Source organism: Dioscorea cayenensis, chromosome 4, assembly GCF_009730915.1.
Source record: "Dioscorea cayenensis subsp. rotundata cultivar TDr96_F1 chromosome 4, TDr96_F1_v2_PseudoChromosome.rev07_lg8_w22 25.fasta, whole genome shotgun sequence".
Classification (NCBI taxonomy): Eukaryota; Viridiplantae; Streptophyta; class Magnoliopsida; order Dioscoreales; family Dioscoreaceae; genus Dioscorea; species Dioscorea cayenensis.
Genome location: NC_052474.1, coordinates 4,584,413 through 4,603,254, shown reverse-complemented (window position 1 = coordinate 4,603,254; position 18,842 = coordinate 4,584,413). Strand labels below are relative to the sequence as shown.

Here is an 18,842-nt window from a genome sequence, read left to right as displayed (position 1 = left end):
CTTTTATTATTCGAGCTTAGTGAATTATAAACATATGATTTATAGAGCACCATGCTTAGTTTGTTTGAGGTCTTGGACTATAAATAAATTTGCAATTTAAATAAAACATTAATGGATAATATTCCAATCTTAACATAAATACAAATTTCGAGAACGTGGACAGACCAACTTTTAGCGAGAGGAGATCAAAAAGTCAATGCAATCTCAAAACCACAAAATTTTAAATACAATGCTTTCCCAATTTTAAAACATGAAATACCATATCTTAAAAACCAAGACCCCAGTTGAAAAATAAAAAAACAGGACTATAAATTTTTTTTTTTTAAAAAAATGTTGGTAAAAATTTCTAATTTTTTAGTGTTCTATAAGTTTCATTTCTTTGTTATTTATTTATTTTAAATCATTGTCATATTCCCAGTTTATTTATTCAAGAAGATACAAAAACTTTTCCCTTAACTGGAAAGTCTTTGGGGGGAGGATGGATGGATTAATTAACGCATGTATTTTTGTCACCAAATTTATCTTTGTGTGTTTTTTCTCCAAGCCTCCTCCTGCTTTTCAAAACGTGGCTGCCCTTGCACGACCTGCATCATAAAGCCAACTTACACAGTTGGAAAAAGGGCACGCATGAACTCGGTCCCAACCGGGACTCTCTCTCTCTCTTTCTCGCCGTTGTTTGTCCCTTCTCATTGGTTCTACTTCCTTCTCGACCTCCGGCGCTCGCGATCTGGGGCTTGGAATCGCTCTCAATCTCTCGTTGCTGGGGCTATTGGATCGAATTTGGTTGGGTTTTCAAATTGGAATTGGGGGAAGTCAGGAATTCAATTTTGTTGATTGTTGGGTTGTGATCGAGGATGGTGATGTCTAATTCTCCGGGGGCTTGCTCGTTGCCTTGTTCTCCTGAGGAGGAGAAGGAGATCGTCAAGGAGTTGATTAGGGTCTCAGAGGCCAATTTGAAGGAAGGGGATGTGTTTTGCCTTATTTCCAGCAGGTGAGATTTTCTCCACTTTTGGGCTTTGGCTGTTTTATATGAATTGTGGTATGAGCTGCATTGGCGTTTTTGTTTGATCATTTAGAGAGATTTGTTGTGGTTGATTTGGTAATCTCTTGAAATTGTTGCTGTGTTGTTTTGCTATATCAGTGTATTCCTAGTTTGAGGAAATAATAGATCTTTTATTTATTTTTTTTAATTTTTTTTTGATTGCTTACCGTTTTCTAGTTTTCTGCAGTTTGCTGATTGAATTTGCATGGTGCCTTCTGTGAGATATAGCTGTTGATATGGTTAAAATTTTGGATGGTAGAGCATCTATTCATTGGAAGTCCTAGATCTCTTCGTGAGCTTTTCAAGATTTCTAGGCTTTATAGGCTGTTTTTAGTCTTCATATAGCTTACAGAATTTTGAAATCAACAACTATTGCAAAGCGGAAACAGGGTTTATGTGTAGTCCATGGGATTGTTGTGGAAGTTGAGACAGTTGTGTTCGCCCTTTCTCGACATTGCCACATGTTGCTCCGTTCCCTATTGGGTGTTAAATTACCACCACTTTCTTGTATTCTCTGACCTTGTTAGCCATTTAAGGTTGTTAAACTCTAGTTTCTCCCAAACTTGATCTTGAATTCCTTAAATCCCTGAGGCATTGAGCTATTTGCTTTAAATTTTTAGGGGCACGGGCTTATTAACTAGCATTATTGCTCCTTTGGTTCTCAACTTGTGGCGTTACGCAAAAATCATCAATATGATGTCACACAAGAATTCAATGTTAATATGCAGAATGATGGAAAAATTAAGCAAGAGTTTTGACGAATGAGTGAAGTTGGTTGGATGAAGTGGAAACAGTTTTTAAAGTTCTATGTGATTTTAAGGACCTTTTGAGATTGACATAGAATTCTTTTGTACTGCTATTATATTTGCCGTGGGTTTGGTTATGCATATTGGTTTATAGAAGAATATAATACACATAAAATGATTTTACATATGGGAGTGCTTAAAATAGATTATTCATTGACACCTCTTGTATCTATCCCTTAAGACTTTCTGTGCTCTTATCGCTTTCTTTGCAAATTTTTATAGGATTTTGGTAGGGAGAAAAAAATAATACCTATTTGTCTAGGTTATGTGTTGTGTTTTTTGGTTAAGCTGTACCTGTTGTGTTTCTGAAACAATTCAGTGTTCTTACGTAAATAAGCTAATTTAGAATGGTCTTCTTCATGCCCTTGACTTGATAGTGCTCTTAACGCAGATGGTGGAGGGAATGGAAGGAGTATGTGGGATTTGATGAGAATGTGGAACATTCAAATTTCGCCAAGAAACAAAAAGACGTTCTGCATGCTCCTGTCAGACCTGGGGAGATAGATAATTCAGAGCTTATTTTGAATGAAATGAACAAGGAAGGTGATTTCTTAGATCTTCGTGGGAATCTACAAGAAGGGGAAGACTATGATCTGGTACCACTAGAAGTTTGGAAGAAGCTTGTCGAATGGTAGGAATAGCTATACTGCACCCTTCTCTCTCTCTCTTGTGTATTTATAATCATCTGCACGTGCACAAATGTCATTCTGGCCAATTTGTTCATTGCAGGTACAATGGAGGGCCTGAAATACCTAGAAAGATTCTGTCTGAAGGTTATTATAGCAAGAACTTTTCCATTGAAGTTTATCCTCTATGCCTTTGTCTAGTTGATGCAAGAGACAATTCTGAAAGAACTATCAGGATTAGTCGGAAGGTACCTTCTCCAATACTTTCCAATCTTCTTTGCATGGCTGGCATATACCTTTTTTTTTACAAACCATGGTACTGGAGCATATGAAAATAGTCAAAATATATATGTGCATGGGTGCATATGATCTGGTTTGGTCCGTTTTTGGTTTCCTAGCGCAATGTTTATTTTTTACCAAGACATGCTTAACTGGCAATTATAGTGCAAATGATTCAGTCCCAGTTTAGATGGACATTCCCCCTGGATATTTGGTTTCATCCTCAGAAAAATTATTGCCCATTCGTTTGTATCACATGACAAGTAAATTGTTTACCCTACATAGCAAGAGTGCCATATTGCCTGTTATTGTGTCTTTCATTCTGTTTTACGCCTTATTGTCTATTTTCCGTGAGTGATAATTTTATATACTTGACCATTTTAGTTCAATGGTATTATGCTTCGGAGTGTTATGAGATCTTTTGTTTCTGATTCTTGTTTGTATATATATATTGCTTCTGAAGACGCTGTTTGAAACTAAGCATTAGCCTGTGGCAGTCCCTTGACTTATGATTGTAGTTCAGTTTATGAGGATAAAATATTTACATTTGATGTGCTGCCTAATCTTCCTAGCGAATGTTATACTATTTTTAAGAGAATCACTTCCATGTATGACAGAATCTCCTAAGAAAGCACAAAATAAATATATAATAAATAATAAATAAAGAAATAAAAATTGAAGCTTGTTAATCTCCACTAAAATTCTATCTTTATGCTACAGTTCCATTCTTCTGCCAACTCTACTGAAATTATCCAAAGACACCGATTTTTATCACTTAAAAGTTTTCATTTTTTTACTTTAAAATTTAAATCACCATCACTTGTCAGTGTAGAATGATATGCTGAGTTATACTGTCTTACATTGCAGGCATCAGTCGGTGACCTGTACAAAGTGGTTTGCGCAATGCTTGAACTAGACGAGACAAAGGCATGCCTTCTGAGCATCAAACCTCGGGATTTTTTTAATCAACCTTCCAACTGATTTTTTGCTCCTTTGTTTCCATATTCAGGTTCTAATTTGGGATTATTTTAAGAGAAATAAAAGCTCTATGCTGACTAAAATGGATCAGTCTCTGGAAGAAGCCACACTGCATATGGACCAGGAGGTGATAGAGTATACCTTAGCCTTTTTTATTAATTAATTTATTTATAATTTACAGTTTCTGCAAGGATTTGTTTTAATCTGATTTCTGTCCACGATCCTCTTATCCTTTTTATAGAGAAACAAGAAGAAGCCTGTATGACTCTGTTGGCATAAGTTACTTGATACAATTAAATCTAACTTGAAATGACTTGTTTGACAATGGGTGGAGATCAAGCAGCTTGCATAAGCTTATTTATCTAAGATAGACTCTGCATTTCATTTGCATTGTTTAGACTGATACTAAGACGTTAAATCAAATAAGGAAAGATATTGAATATCTAGAAGTCAACCTTTGCATTGTTGCTTTTTAATATTTATGTTGTGTTAACTATGTTCTTTTTATACATACAGTATATGTAAAGAGCTATGTTAAGTTGAAGATTAGGCAAACACTGTTTGTTGAGCCTGCTTTTCTGGTTGAGCGATCAAATCTAGTTAAATACCAAGCCCAACCAAATTATCCATCAGTGCCTTGTTATGTTGGCAGCCTTTGGTCTATTTAGTCTATTTATAAGTGTATAGTTCTTTCTCATGTTCTCTTCATATATCGTGCTCTATAACTGTGTTTATTATTTATGTATTCTTCTTAAATTATGGGGTATTTCAATTTATAGAAGATATCTTTCATCTTATAACTTAAAGAAGATGTTTACTGATGCAAATGGAAAACCATAGGTGTGATCCCTTGAGATTTAGGTGAATGTAAACTGCTTCAACTGTCTTTTTTTCTTTATCTCATAATTTTGGCTGGTACTTGAAACTTGAAAGAATGTTTCTGATCACAGCATCATACATTTGGTTTGGATCCAATTGGATTTTTTCCATCCATACTTTTAATATTCTATTTTGCTCTTGTGCAGATTCTTTTGGAAGTACAAGTTGATGGGCTGTGGCCCTCTGATTTTGGAATGGATTCAACAGGTAATGAATTGGCTTTAGTTCCAATAGAACCATCAAGATCTTCCATGTCGATTGCTGGTGGCCCTACTCTCTCAAATGGACATTCTTCTCGGTTTGGTTCTTATCTCTCACCGGGGAATAGCTTTAGTTCGTCACAGAGGGATTCAGAGGATGTTGATGATATCTTAAGCAATGGGACAAAAGTAGATGGTAGAGGACTTACTGGGTTGCATAACCTGGGCAACACTTGTTTCATGAATAGTGCTATTCAATGTTTGGTGCATACTCCCCCTCTGGTTGAGTACTTCCTGCAGGACTATAGTGAAGAAATAAACAAGAAAAATCCTCTCGGAATGCAAGTAAGTGTACCTTTTATGCGTGTCTATATGCCCCTGGTTTTTGATTGTTTTTTCTTCATTCTTCAATAATTTTATGTCTCTTGTTTTTGTAGGGTGAGCTTGCAATTGCATTTGGTGATTTATTAAGGACGCTATGGTCATCTGGAAGGACGTCAGTTGCACCACGCGCATTTAAAGGAAAACTTGCTCGATTCGCTCCTCAGTTTAGTGGTTATAACCAACATGATTCACAGGTTAGTACTTCCATGACTGTTAGTCACAACCTTTTTTTTGTGTGTGTGTGTGTCTCAAGTTTGTTTGAATTTGTTTATTGAATTCCGCTTGCTTCTCATTATGTTCTTTATGCTGTTGTTCCATTCAGAGTGGGCAATCTCATAATTATTCGTTTTGTATATAATATCAAAGCTTACATCTAGTGCTTATATCAAGAGCAGCTTGGCAAGAAATATTTTTCTGTTATGCCAACTTCCATCATGTTGTGATAGTTGTGTATGCCAACCTCGCCACTACTTAGCATAAATGTTTAGGCATTTGTTCTTGATTTAAGCAAAGTTATTTTTATTTTATTTTTTATATTTCGATTTTTTTTTTTGGTGTTAATTTGGTATGATAGCTATGAGTGCGAACTTTTGAGTGTATTTTTATTACATCGGTGATTGGTTTGTTCTCCACTCACCATCAACTTTTGTTGCTTAGGAACTTCTTGCATTTTTATTGGATGGTTTACATGAAGATTTAAATCGTGTGAAAAACAAGCCATATATTGAAGCAAAGGATGCAAATGGTCGTCCTGATGAGGAGTTTGCTGATGAATGTTGGGAATATCATAAGGCTCGCAATGATTCTTTGATTGTTGATATCTGCCAAGTAAGTACTTACTTTTTCTGATATTTTAAGACAATGCCTTTTCTTTTTCTCTCTGCAATTTCATATGCATTCTTGTTTCTTTACTTTTATTTTCTATATTTGGTTAAGGCTATAGCCTGTAGGCAGCTTGTTCTTTCGTATTTCCCAAATTTTATCGCATCTACCTACCATAATCAATTTCAGAATCATATTTAATTAATCAACTTTCTTTGCCATTATTTGCTTGTTAATTCATGGTAAAGCTTGTAAATATCTTTTTTGGGATAAAAGGGTGGTTTAGTTTGAGAATTACTCACTTTCAATCCAAACACCCAGACTTATCTCAACAACTAATTTTATAAGATTTAAATATTTAAATAATTGTATTTATTATTAATTTTTTAAAATTTAATATCAATAAATATCTATTATCAATAAAAAAGGGTAAAATCATAGTTTTGATTATTATTCATTGAGTTAAAGTGTGGGTGGGCCAGGTGGCTCATATGAAAATTTTCTCTTCAAACCAATTTTCTAAAAAGATGTCCTAAAACACATACCTTTACTTACCAATCAAGCACAACCAAAGTTCTTGATTTTATGTAGTGAAGTTACAATGTTTTCCCTTGTTGACCTTATTTGATTGTATTGGGTCATTATCCTTGTGTAAACCCTTTGTGTCCTCAGAATATGGGGATTTTTAATTGTGCTATCTCTTAGATACAAATTAAACATATTTTCAGAGTTTGATTTAATCAAAAAGGTTAAGCTGAGTGGATGAGAGACCTAAACTTGTATGTTCAGCCCATATTTACCAATTTAATGATGTGCGACTATTAACTACTCTAATACACCCCTTAATACATGCTTGTATATTAACTTGCTAAGTTACAAACAAACCAATTAATCGATTTCTAGTATTATGTTACATACAAACCAAACATATTACCTAAGCGTATTTCAACCTAACAACTTAAGCTAATAGGATGGGCAACACATGTTTATATAGTCAGACCTCTATTTACTGACTTAACCAGAGTGCGGCTAGTTGTTACTCAAATACTATATAGTGTCACTTGAACTTTGGCTATCTATTGAAATTCTTGTAATGGAATTCCCATAAATTGTGTATTACACGAACAGTCAAAGTTTCCAATCAAGCAATAGCTCTACTAATGTGAATTAATCTGCATTCATGTGGTTTACAAAAAACATGCCTTGAGGTATGGAAAACCCAATGACTTTTCACACTCACCAAAATTATTCATTTTTATGACTGTTTGTGGATGTGTACCACCTTGACTATGACCAATGCTAAATGCTTTTGCCTCATCAACCTTCACAATATCATTGACGATGACTATGAGAGAATATAAGTGTGGCCGTAAGTTGCTGGTTCATTTACTTCAGCAGCTCCATCACTAGGTGCTCACCATGCTATTGATATATTTGATCAAGTCTTGTGATGACAACTTTATTGCTCTGTTGGTCAAGAGGAAGAGAAGGGTGATAGACTGATAGCATAATAATTGATGCAATTGCTTAGTTATAATTCATCTTCATATTTCTGTTCATAATAATCTAAACCTGCTCAAGCTTAAAGGAGGATTGCATTGTCAGCTTCACCTTCGGCATAAAAATTATGTATCAGTAAAAAAATAAAATGAACATGTAATTGGAAACTTCATTAATACGCCCATATTAATTTCCAATAGTCAAGTTCTGCATCATATGTCTTCTACACTGGTATCATCCATCATCCTCTATGCTTAGAGGAAGCTTTGGTCATCCATGCCACCTTTCCAACTCTTAGAATAAGAGCTCACTACAGAATCATATTTATACCACACAAGGCTTAATATGCATAAATAGTTCAGTAGATGATTGAATTTGAATACAAACTATTGCTAAAGAGATTGACTTTGATAAATGATCAGATACCCTTGTCCGCTAATGTCCTGTATCATAACATTTGCAAGCATCTTCAGAAAGACATTGCTCTTGCATTTGATATATCCTGGTTAATCAAGGTTGCAAGTATCTAAAAAATCGGTAAGGTGAAAAGCTCCGGCTTTAACCAAATATGTTTGCATAGCCTGAGTTATTACCTCTAACTGTACAAAGAGTAACTTCTTTATTCTTCCTAATGAAGCTCAAATGTGGACAAAGCTTGCTATGGTTATCCAGGAAGCCTTTTCCTCACTACATCATATGCCCATTATGCAATAAAATTCTTGCAGAACACCTTTTTTCTTGCTACACCAAATACACATAATGAACTTCATATCATGTAACTCATCTCCACATTGCTTTTTTTTTTATTATTATATTGTTGTCTGTCCAATTAGGCAAATGCAAGTTTTTGCATAGAGGAATAGTGTAAATTGTCTTTTGATATAATTAGTTGTGTTAATAGACATCCTGTTTGTTCAGGGTCAATACAAATCAACATTGGTATGCCCAGTTTGCAGAAAAGTTTCAGTTACTTTTGATCCTTTCATGTACTTGTCTCTGCCACTGCCTTCAGCTATTACAAGGAAAATGTCAGTAACTGTATTCTCTGGTGATGGAATTGCCCTTCCAATGCCTTACACAGTAACTGTTTCCAGAAATGGTTGCTTTAGGGATCTTATTCAAGCCTTGAGTATTGCATGTTGCTTGAAAAGTTATGAAGCTTTATTGGTCGTAGAGGTAAAATTTGTGTTTCATGTGATTCTTTTTTTAAAGAGTTTTACTGCTTTGAACAGCACATATGTACACATTTATCTTTTCTTCTGTGTTGCAGGTGCATGAGCATAAAATATACAGATTCATGGAGAATATGTTTGAGCCACTTTCTGGTATCAAAGATGAAGACTATCTCGTGGCATACAGGCTTCCCTCAAACTACAATAAATTAAGGAGAATCGAAATATTACACAGGAGTGTCGAAAGGTATACTCATTGACCCCCCTTTTTTTTTATGTTGGTATTGTCCTGCTTTGGTATTTGACTCTACCCTTTCCTTACTCTGGTTAGGGTGTTTAGCAATTGAATTATTGGGTTGGGCTGCTTGTAAAGGGCATCTTTATGCTTCAAGTGAATGCTATTTTTTTGTTGACTATATTTCGTTGTTTATATGTATCTAGCATGTTAATCTAAGAATGTACTTCTGCATGCATTCAGGTTTTCACATAGCAAATATATTGATGTTGCATTTGATTTCTTTTTTCTTTTTTGATTTATACCCAATATCCACCACGGAAATGTTATCCATAAATTTGAATTAAAAAAAAATGGTAACAGCACAACACTTTTGGGAAAATTTCTGTTGTTTTCTAAACTTTCCATTATTTCTTTTTGTTTTGTTTGTGATTCGATTGTGTAGTGCATTTATTCTTGGAAGAATCATATTTCTATGGTGATTTCCATTGTTCAAATGTGTCATCTTATGTGTAGTTTTTATGAAACTGCTTTTACAGGATTAAAGAAGGTTTTTCTACTGTTTATTTATTCCTAGCACTTGATGGCGTTTTTAAGTGAAAGCCTATCAATTGGTAACTTCTGGTACAGTTTGTTGCCATGGTGCATAGAATAGGCTTTTGATATCATGAGAAAAAAAATATGCTAGTGTATATATTTGTTGTTGATTGTTCTTCTAACTAAATGATTGCTATAAAAGATGTCTATTTTGGAGTTTCATTGTTTGTTTTTGGCTCAGATGTGCACCTGAATTGCAATACAGTTTTTCACGGAAGCTTCTAGGAACACCACTTATCACGTGTTTAGGAGAAGGTGCTGATTCAGGGGCAGATATACATGCTGCAGTGAGAACTGTGCTTACACCTCTCCTGCGAGCAAAAGAACTTCCTTCTCATCGAGCCAAAATCATCAATGAAAATGGCTGTGGACCTAGCTTGGACGCAATCGCGCTTACAGATAATCACACACTTCCGAATGGAAAGGATTTGTCAGCACACAGCATGGAAATTGAGACAACAGCTAACGGGTCCCCATCCCTCCAACTTGTCATGACTGATGAAAGAGGTATCAGTGGAATCACGGTCAATGATGATATCACTTTTGTTGCTCCGGTATCTTCCATAAAGCTATTTTTAAACTGGTCACAAAGAGAACATGAGATTTATGATGCCAGTTACCTTGAGAATCTTCCAGGAGTTCACCATAGTGGAAATAAGAAAACTCGGCAAGAGCCTGTCTCTTTGTTTTCATGTCTGGATGCATTTTTGAAGGAGGAACCTCTTGGTCCTGAGGATATGTGGTTGGTTTCTTCCTGATATTTTTAATTTACTCTAGAAATAATTTCCGTCGTTCTCACTGCTCGTAATTATCTTCTGTTATGCACCTATATAATGGGCAGGTATTGCCCTGCCTGCAAGGAGCACAGACAAGCAACGAAGAAGTTGGATCTCTGGAGGTTACCTGAGATTTTAGTTGTACACTTGAAGAGGTTTTCATATAACCGATTTATGAAGAATAAACTCGAAACATTTGTGAACTTTCCTGTGCACAATCTTGACTTAACCAAGTATGTGAAGAAACCCGGTTCCGCAGAATCCCATCTATATGAGCTTTATGCGATAAGCAACCATTATGGTGGATTGGGTGGTGGTCATTACTCTGCCTATGCAAAGGTATTTAATTTCTCATTTCTTTGATTGAAACAAGGAACAACTTCTTCGCGAAGCCTTACCTGATTCTTATGTTTTTTTTTTTTTTAAATTCAAAAAAAGTATAATATGACGCCCAAGCATGCACACACAGCGCAATGATTTTCTGTTATTTTTTGTTATATTCCAGTTGATAGATGAGGACAGGTGGTACCACTTTGACGATAGTCATGTTTCCCCAGTGGGTGAGGATTCAATCAGAACCTCTGCAGCTTATGTTTTGTTCTATCAAAGAGTAAAGTAGAATCAAGAATGGCAGCATCGGAATCATCGGCAGGTTTAATTCAAATTGAAGAATAGAACACAGTGAAGTGCAATGGGCGCAGCAGCTTGATGTGTTACTGTCTATGTTTTGTCCGATCCATTCATTGTGTTATTGTCACTACCCCCCTCTTCAATCAACTGAATATAAAGTATATACAAGTAATAGCAGGAAGAGAGAAACATTTTTATCATCCTACATAGAGGCAGATGATTTTGTTCATCTATTGCCCATACCAAAAGTTTTGGACATGGTACTAACAGTTGCCAAGGGTTCATCTTTGCAACTGGCTAAAATACATTATCCGCAGAGCAGGATTTGAAGGTTATCCTTATTTGTTTGTATGTTTTGGTGTGTGGTCAACAAGCATTCATATCAAAATTTGCTCATCCCCATTGATTAAGTTTAGAAATTCTAAATTTTCCTGTTAACTCCCTTGTCGGGGAGGGCTTCACTTTTTATCGATGGCCGGCAGGATGTACATCAATTGGTTGGCTTTATGGTTGGATTTTGTTTTTTAATCTTTACAAACAGGGTACTCCACGTGGGAGTGCACACAAATGAGGTGATTTCACTGGTTTTAAAATAGTACACTGCTTGCTCAGCGCTTGCTGAGATTATCACTGCCCACAAGCTTTACTGCAATCCTCTTTTGTGGTACATCCATAATGTTATGACTTTTCTCCTTGTTGTTACGTCTGATTCTCACCTACTACTTTCTGGTTTCATAATATACCCATATTTTAACTTGTTCTTTTTTTTTTTTTACCGAAAATGTCATTCAATTAAAATGGGGCCCAACAAGCAGAGAACCTTGTTTCAAAGATACAGTTTTATGAATCATTTCTATCATGCTTTTAAAGTTTAAAAAACTCGTGGATTGAACATTTTATAAGTTCACCTAAATGAGTTTGACCGGAGGAATGTAGGGGTGTAAATGAGCCAAGCTACTTGAAATCGGTTCGGTCAATACTCGAATTCGATTCGATTTTTCACGAGCCGAGCCGAGCTCGAGTCCAAACACACTCAGCTTTTGAGGCTTGTGAGCCTAAACGAGCTTATATATATATAATATTAAATTATTTATATTATACATATATTATCTTAATTTGAGCTTAAACGAACCGAGCTTGAATTATTTGAGTTTTTAGTGAACTGAGCTTGAGTACAAAAAAAATGACTTGAACGAGCTCGAGTCTTCTATTCGAGCCGAGCTCAAGGCTGGTGATACTTGGCTCGGCGAATGTCGAGGAAAAACACACATATTTATTGGAAATCATCCAAGCATCTTGACACGTGTACAGCTTGTCATGTTATCCGATCCCCTCCACGTGCCCTGCTTTTGCTATTCTGGATCTCACGTTCTCATTTCTCACAAAGGTATGATGCAACCAAAGCCATCACCAGATTATCAATAATAGTCTCATATAGGCAAGAATATTTCTATACCCATTCCACTCGGTCGAATCTCATCAGGCGCCAATTCGAATTGCCATTTAATATTTAATATAAATGAACATAAACGTCCAGAATTACAAAAATTACACCAAAATAAATTATCATTAAAGAAAAACCAATGACCTAGCTCACTAACACCACCAAACCCACCATCATCGCCATCCCCCGCAGCCACTCCCTCCCACGCTGCAAAAATTGATTATAATAATATAGTTAGTATAATAATTAAGACAAAGTAATTGAAATTAAACAGTTTAAAATGCACCGGTGGACAACTTACCGTTACGGCGGCGGCGGCGGAGATGCTGTAATAACCCGAGGACGACGATCCATCTCCCTCATCCGACGATCCTCCACCTCTGCCACCGCTGCTTCCGCCGCCACTAGTCGTCGGGCTCTCCGTCTCCGGCTTGATCCCGAGGTCGTACGCCGGCGTGCCATCGGGCTTGAAAAGCCCGTAATTCCTTTCGGACTTGGGCCCTGGCTTCAGATTCTCGTTGAATAAAGCGAAGACGTACACTCGGAGCACCTGCGAGGGCCTCGCCGGCGTTCCCTTCCCCTCCGCCACCATCTTCATCAGGTTCCCGTTGTACTTGGCCGCGTTTGCCGCCGTAGCTCCGACCTCATTCTCGTCCCCATCTGAGGGCCACCCAGTCTCTGAAACCCTAACTTCCAACCCTTTCCCTTTGCCCCCTGTCGCCGCTGAGATCGCGGCGTAGACGGCGTCCACTTGGGCGTCGAGCATGTTCTCGTACTTTAGGCCCGATCCGGGGTCGAGAACCCCGGGATTCGGCTCGAAGAGGGCGTAATTCAGCGTGACATTGTCCGGCTCCGCCTTGTAGGCGAAGTACGGGTACGCGTTGATGAAGAATGGGGATCCCGTTTCAGCGAGGAAGTCCAACAAGGGGCAAAGGTACGGGATGAGCTCCTGCCGGAAACGCCCGGCCGACGGCGGAAAGGAGTTCGCGAGAATGGCAAGCGAGTGAGGCGTCGTGACGGCGACGGAGCGGAGACCTAGAGAGTCTAGCGCCGAGCGGAGAGATCGCATAGCCGGAACAAGGGCGGCCATGACAGCGGTGTCATTACCAGTGAGAACCTCGTTTCCGACGGTCACGGCGGCGATCTTGGCAGCGGGGAGGTGGGGCTGAAGGTTGGCTTTGACCCATACGAGGGCAGCCGAAGGGTCCGCGAGCTTGACGACGCAGCGGTCCGGCAGGCCGACGATGAGCTCAAAGCCGGTGGTGGAGAGTGCGGAGAGGACGGCACTGTCTGTGTCGTAGAGCTTGACGCGACCGACATTGATGGAGGCGAGCAAGGGGCCGACGGAAGTCGGAGAAGGGAGGTTGTCAGCGACCAAGCCATAGTTTACACCCACTGGGGAAGAAGAAAGGGCGGAAGCCCGAGTAGCGCAATGGAGCAGCAGGCTTAGTAGAAGAAGAATAGGGACGGCCGCCATTGTTGGAGGTTTGGAGTTGTCTGTCATCTCTGAGCGGTGAGTAATGAGTATCTTATTATTTTTTTTTTTTTAAGTTTTCTAAACGTTACGGTGGAGTGATAGGGTTTGGTTTTGTCAGAAGGTGAGGTTGCAGCAAGATAGACAATGAGTGTGTGATTTGAAAACTAAAAAAGAAAGAGCAGCAGCTCCCATCCCATGTGGCTGCCATTGAAACAGCTACTCAGATTACCAGATTTTTAACTTTTAATCCTTCTTACCATTTCTGATTACTTTACTGTACTTGGGGTAATTTTATGCAGGTGGGCCTGCCGCACTCCAATAGATTGAATGCTTGAGATGTCAGCCACTTTCTTGCATGGACCACCTTCTCTCATCACTGGACATTTTACTTTCCTTGCCAGACAGGTAATTTAAGTTCATGTCTAAAATATTATTTCAAATTATTAATGAATACTGATAAATATTGAACATTATTGTTCTATATATAGAGTAGAGTTAGAGATTAAAGCATTTTGAGTATGGTGAAACGTCAGCGAGTTTAGAGATAGAAAAAGGACTTTGTCACTATGTGAGCTTGTGGGTGGAAGAATAATAGTACTACAAATGAGTCCAAAAGGCCAGCAAATTATACAAGAGTTTTGGTTGAATGTCTTTCATTTTCTTCTTTGATTTGATTTTTTGTATGGATTTAATTAACTCTTGTATACGTTAACTAAAGTATCTCTATTATTATGAGCTCTAGGTTTCTGCTTTTCAAAAACGATTATTCTTCGACCGTTTGGAATAAAAGTCTAATCTATTAAGTACAGAATAACTATTATAATAATAATCTCTTACTCGAATGTTATTCGGAACAAAGATAAATTGCAATTTAACACATCAATATTTCAACAAGGTTTTGCACAACATTGGTCGGCTTTCAACATCAGCATTGGTCCTAAGATTTGAAAAGCCCAACAAAATAGAATTGTGAGTTTCTAGTAACATGAGCAACCCATAATAACGGCAGCAGCTAATGTTCTCTATGAGGATTATTTGTGCAATGGTAGAAGAAATTTAAATTAAACTTGACAATATGAATTAACAATTTTTTTTTTAAAAAAAAGAGTGATTAAAGAGGGAAATAAAATACATGACATGAAGCTGGAACGGCCCAGACATTTTCAAACATTAGTTGTGTGTGTTTTTGTTTTTTTTAGAGAAGAGCGATTAGCACCTTGTTTCAAACATTAGTCTCTTTTGGGGTTCGAAATCATAAATTTTTAAAAACAATTGTAGTGCCACAATTTGAAAAATTTATAATTTATTAGTAAAAAATAAAAATAAATGGATTTAAATTGGTTTAAAATCTTGTATAGAGAGAGAACGTGAACCAAACGGAAAACCCTAAACCAGTGCGCGGGCGCTCTCTTCAAAACGAACGCCTATAAAACTAAGCAAGAACCCCTTCGCTCGATGCCGCCAAACCAGAAGCCCTTTCACTCTCGCGCACGTTTTCTCTTCTGGCCGCCATGGCTGTTGGAGTTATTGCCTGCACCTACGCTTCCCTTATTCTCCACCACGACGGCATCTCCATCACGGGTCCTCTCTCTCTCTCTCTCTCTCTTGGCCTGCATCTCCCCCTCTAGTGCTTATGTTTTATCAGCACGAGGATAAGATCTTGACGCCGGTGAAGTCTGTGAATGTGAACCTTGAGCCTTACTAAGCTGCTTGCGTTGCAAAAAGGGTCCATCGCTGATCTCATTGCCAATGTTGGATCTGGATTTGGTGTCATTGGTGAGAGGAGTTAATTTCTCTTTCTCACGTTTTCTCTGTAGCAAAAGAATTTATAACGTTTTGGTTTTGACCGTGTACTCTTTTTTCCACCAAGGTGCGGTGGTGCCAGGGTTTTGGTTGCTGCGTTGGCGGCCGTCAGGGCCTACCATCCCCTGAGGGTGTTACTGTTGTCGAGGAGAGGAAGGTCGGTTTCAATTCAATTTGAATTAAAGTATTTATTTTCCTTTAAAAATTTGGTTTGAGGATTTTAAGTATGGAGAGCTCACTCTGGCATGGGCTTTACTCTGTTTGATTGGACGGCTCTTGAGGGTTTTTAAAAAAAAGAGTGGAGTGGATAAACCACTGTTTTATTGAAAGAAAAGATAAGAGTACAAATAGTTAAGTCCTCTCACCAGAAGTGAAAGAATAGAATACAGCTAAAAAACAGGGAAGCAACAAGTAAATAAGAGTCTAAACAGGGCTTTTGAGGTTTTGTCTTCCAATCTTTAATATTAGGTTTTTATTTTTATGCTTGCTAGAGATGTCATCTCTTTAAGTTTTTATCCTGACATTGACATTTTTAAATCAAGGTATATTTTAACATATTAATTTTATTTAAGAACGAGTTTGTTTGATAAAAAAATAGATTTTATAGCTGGAGAACAAAGGCTTTATTTGTGGGAAAACATCGTGTGTGTGTGTGTGTGTGTGTGTGTGTGTGTGTGTCGTCCTCTTGCTTTTCTGTTTTCAAAATTATCCAACTTTAGAATGGATCTTATCTTTCAAAGGCCAAACCTTTTATTTGGAATTTATGCATTTTGTCTGGGATTAAACTTTAAGCGATTGGTAATTCTTTATGCGCACTTCATTGACTTCAATACAATGTGTCTCTCTTAATGGAACGTTCTTTTTATGTGTATGTATATTTGTACTATACTTCTGTCAACTTACTATTTTTGTTGGTGGTAATCCAGCTTAATATTTGGTGTTTATAGGAGAAGGGAATTGATATCTGGTAATTCACAATGGCAAGTACCTGGAGGGATTGTGCTTTATTAGGAATAATTATCTTAAACTTGTCTGGATTTTCCTGTGAATGAAATTTGATGGATTGGAATAAACTACCAATGCTTGAATAGTTTAGTTGACATATTTGGAGCCACTTCTCTTCCATACTAATACCTAGCTGGTCATTGACTTTTATCCTTGAAGCGTGTAGGCTATACTTTACATCTTACAGCTTAAAAGATTGTTCTGTCTCATTAAGGGCCTGGAGTGGTTACTATGAATATAATTCAAAGTTCAAATGATGGCCTTTGATACTGATTAACCAACCAGTATTTTTTTGATATTGGAGTTAATTTGTCTCTGCTATTTTACTAATTAGAGCTGCATCTGCATGTTCTATCTGGAGGTCAAATGATGATAGGAAGGGTTGGATGAAGGTGCATGACATCGATGATGATGTTGAGCATCATGAGTAATGATAGGATTAGAAGGTCATTCTAAGGAGAAAATTTTGTGTGTGGCAAATAAGCTGGAAAGCATTGGCTAAAGCACACCACATGCAGTCAAGGTGGTCAATCAGCATTCAGTTCAAAGATAAGTAAGCTGTATATGGTAGGAGATAATTATTTAGAAGAATTTTAAATAATGGGAGATAGTGGCAGAAGATGACTGAATGGAAATGGGCAAAAGGATGCAGGGGTGAATCTGTGAGTATGTTGTAATAGATCCATGGTTCATCAAATGGAATAATAGATTTTAATATATAATGATAAGGATTAATAATATTGGTAATCTTGTTTCTGACTTGGATCATAAGAAGTTGGTTTGAATTTGGAATCAGACCTAATTTGGATGCTTTTTACTAAACTAATTTATTCTCAATGTTCCATCCTTGAAGGGGAGAAATTGAGTTAATTTTGGTAATTCTATTTGGCTGTCTTTGGTTCGAGTCCTTTGGAGGAATTTAAAAGGAAAAAAAGAAGGGTAGGTAAACTGCTTTCATGTGTTTGGTAGTCTATTTCCACCTTAAGCCAAACAGAGCACTGTTTCTTTATTGCTTGTGAATCACATTTTTATGTGAAAACTTGGGCAAAGTTTGTTTTGAATGTTTGTTGTGTTCAAATTTTGGCCTGACCTTGTCACATTGGTTAAGCTTTATACAACTTTAATAATCTGCAAATTCTGTCAAAAGGTTGCACGCTTAGTAGCCATTTTACCACAGGATGATCATATGATACATTTTTGTGTGCCATCACCATTGCCCAATTTCTTACCTTTCAATTTGCTTGGTTTGACATGAGTTTGTTTAGTAGTTGTTTTCAGGTTACACATCTTTGAAAGAACATCAAAATTATTGACAGGCATAACGTCACATAGAAGCATAGCCCATCTCCATCGTTAACATAAGTTATGCATCATAGTTTACAAAATACCGCCTGTATTGGGAACATTCAAACCCAATTTTAAAATTCATGGGACCCTTCCAACCCAATTTTAAAATACACTGCACGCCTACTTTCTCGTATTTGTGGGGTCCTATTATTTTAGTACTTAACAAACATTGAGGCCAATGACTTTCCAGGAAATGCCACTGTGACGTGATCTACATGCATTGAACAAATAATTGAAAGAAAAAAAAAAAAAATAATAATAGTAATCAAACATGGTGGGTGCAGTGGATGTTCCAATATGAAAGCGTTGGTGTAACTAATGAGAGACTAATAAGGGAAATGGTTGGATTTGGTGCTTGAATTTTGAAGTAAGGTGATGAAATGAGTTTAGTGGTTCACTTGCTTAAAAATCCATGTTTTTCTTCTTTTGGCCAGACACGAGAAAACAGAAATTAGGTGATGAAATTAGTTTAGAGCTTTACCTGCTTATGAATCTTTTTTTTTTTTCTTCATTTGGACAGACACATAAAACAGAGGGGAATCATGCACGCATCATCATGGTTTAAGTCTTGAATTAAGACGTTAATAAATGTGTGAATTTAGTAAGTTGGGTCATTCTTGAGCATCCATCCTGATAGAAGAATTGTCTGTATTTCTTTTGTAGTTTCTTGTGTTTTGAGTTTTTGTCGGTGAAAAATGAAAATCATCCTTGTTTACCATAATAAGAAAATGAATAGAAGGAATAAAGCCCAAACTTTCATGCACCGAGTTATTGCCGAGGAACATAATATAAGAAAATTATATTTTCGTTATTAATTATATACTTTTATTATTTTATCAT

At 37.1% G+C, this 18,842-nt stretch overlaps 2 protein-coding genes and 2 long non-coding RNA genes across 5 annotated transcripts; 3 read left to right on the top strand and 1 right to left on the bottom strand.

The window, feature by feature from the left end:
* Positions 1-545: 545 nt before the first annotated feature.
* Positions 546-11,454, top strand: LOC120258805 (ubiquitin carboxyl-terminal hydrolase 10-like). Of its 2 annotated transcripts, none has more exons than XM_039266240.1 (13): positions 546-991; positions 2,240-2,479; positions 2,578-2,722; positions 3,621-3,680; positions 3,763-3,858; positions 4,757-5,155; positions 5,248-5,388; positions 5,852-6,022; positions 8,435-8,692; positions 8,787-8,935; positions 9,726-10,262; positions 10,362-10,635; positions 10,802-11,454. In XM_039266240.1, exons 1-13 carry the CDS (start codon positions 855-857, stop codon positions 10,913-10,915), a joined length of 2,721 nt encoding a protein of 906 aa, XP_039122174.1. In that variant the 5' UTR covers positions 546-854; the 3' UTR covers positions 10,916-11,454. The 2 variants fall into 2 exon arrangements, with proteins under 2 accessions (XP_039122174.1, XP_039122173.1); XM_039266239.1 differs by having other exon boundaries at positions 547-991; positions 9,702-10,262.
* Positions 11,455-12,497: 1,043 nt separating this feature from the next.
* Positions 12,498-14,004, bottom strand: LOC120259548 (glucan endo-1,3-beta-glucosidase 11-like). Its single transcript, XM_039267175.1, has 2 exons — positions 12,672-14,004; positions 12,498-12,577 (listed from the first exon to the last, which is right to left on the bottom strand). The coding sequence occupies exons 1-2, from the start codon at positions 13,872-13,874 to the stop codon at positions 12,515-12,517; spliced, it is 1,266 nt and encodes a 421-aa protein (XP_039123109.1). The 5' UTR covers positions 13,875-14,004; the 3' UTR covers positions 12,498-12,514.
* Positions 13,743-14,564, top strand: LOC120259549. The gene is made up of 3 exons (XR_005536139.1): positions 13,743-13,883; positions 14,147-14,252; positions 14,336-14,564. It is a non-coding gene; the product is annotated as an uncharacterized LOC120259549 (long non-coding RNA).
* Positions 14,565-15,487: 923 nt separating this feature from the next.
* On the top strand, positions 15,488-17,325 carry LOC120258241. The gene is made up of 3 exons (XR_005535963.1): positions 15,488-15,623; positions 15,718-15,807; positions 16,598-17,325. It is a non-coding gene; the product is annotated as an uncharacterized LOC120258241 (long non-coding RNA).
* Positions 17,326-18,842: the final 1,517 nt, after the last annotated feature.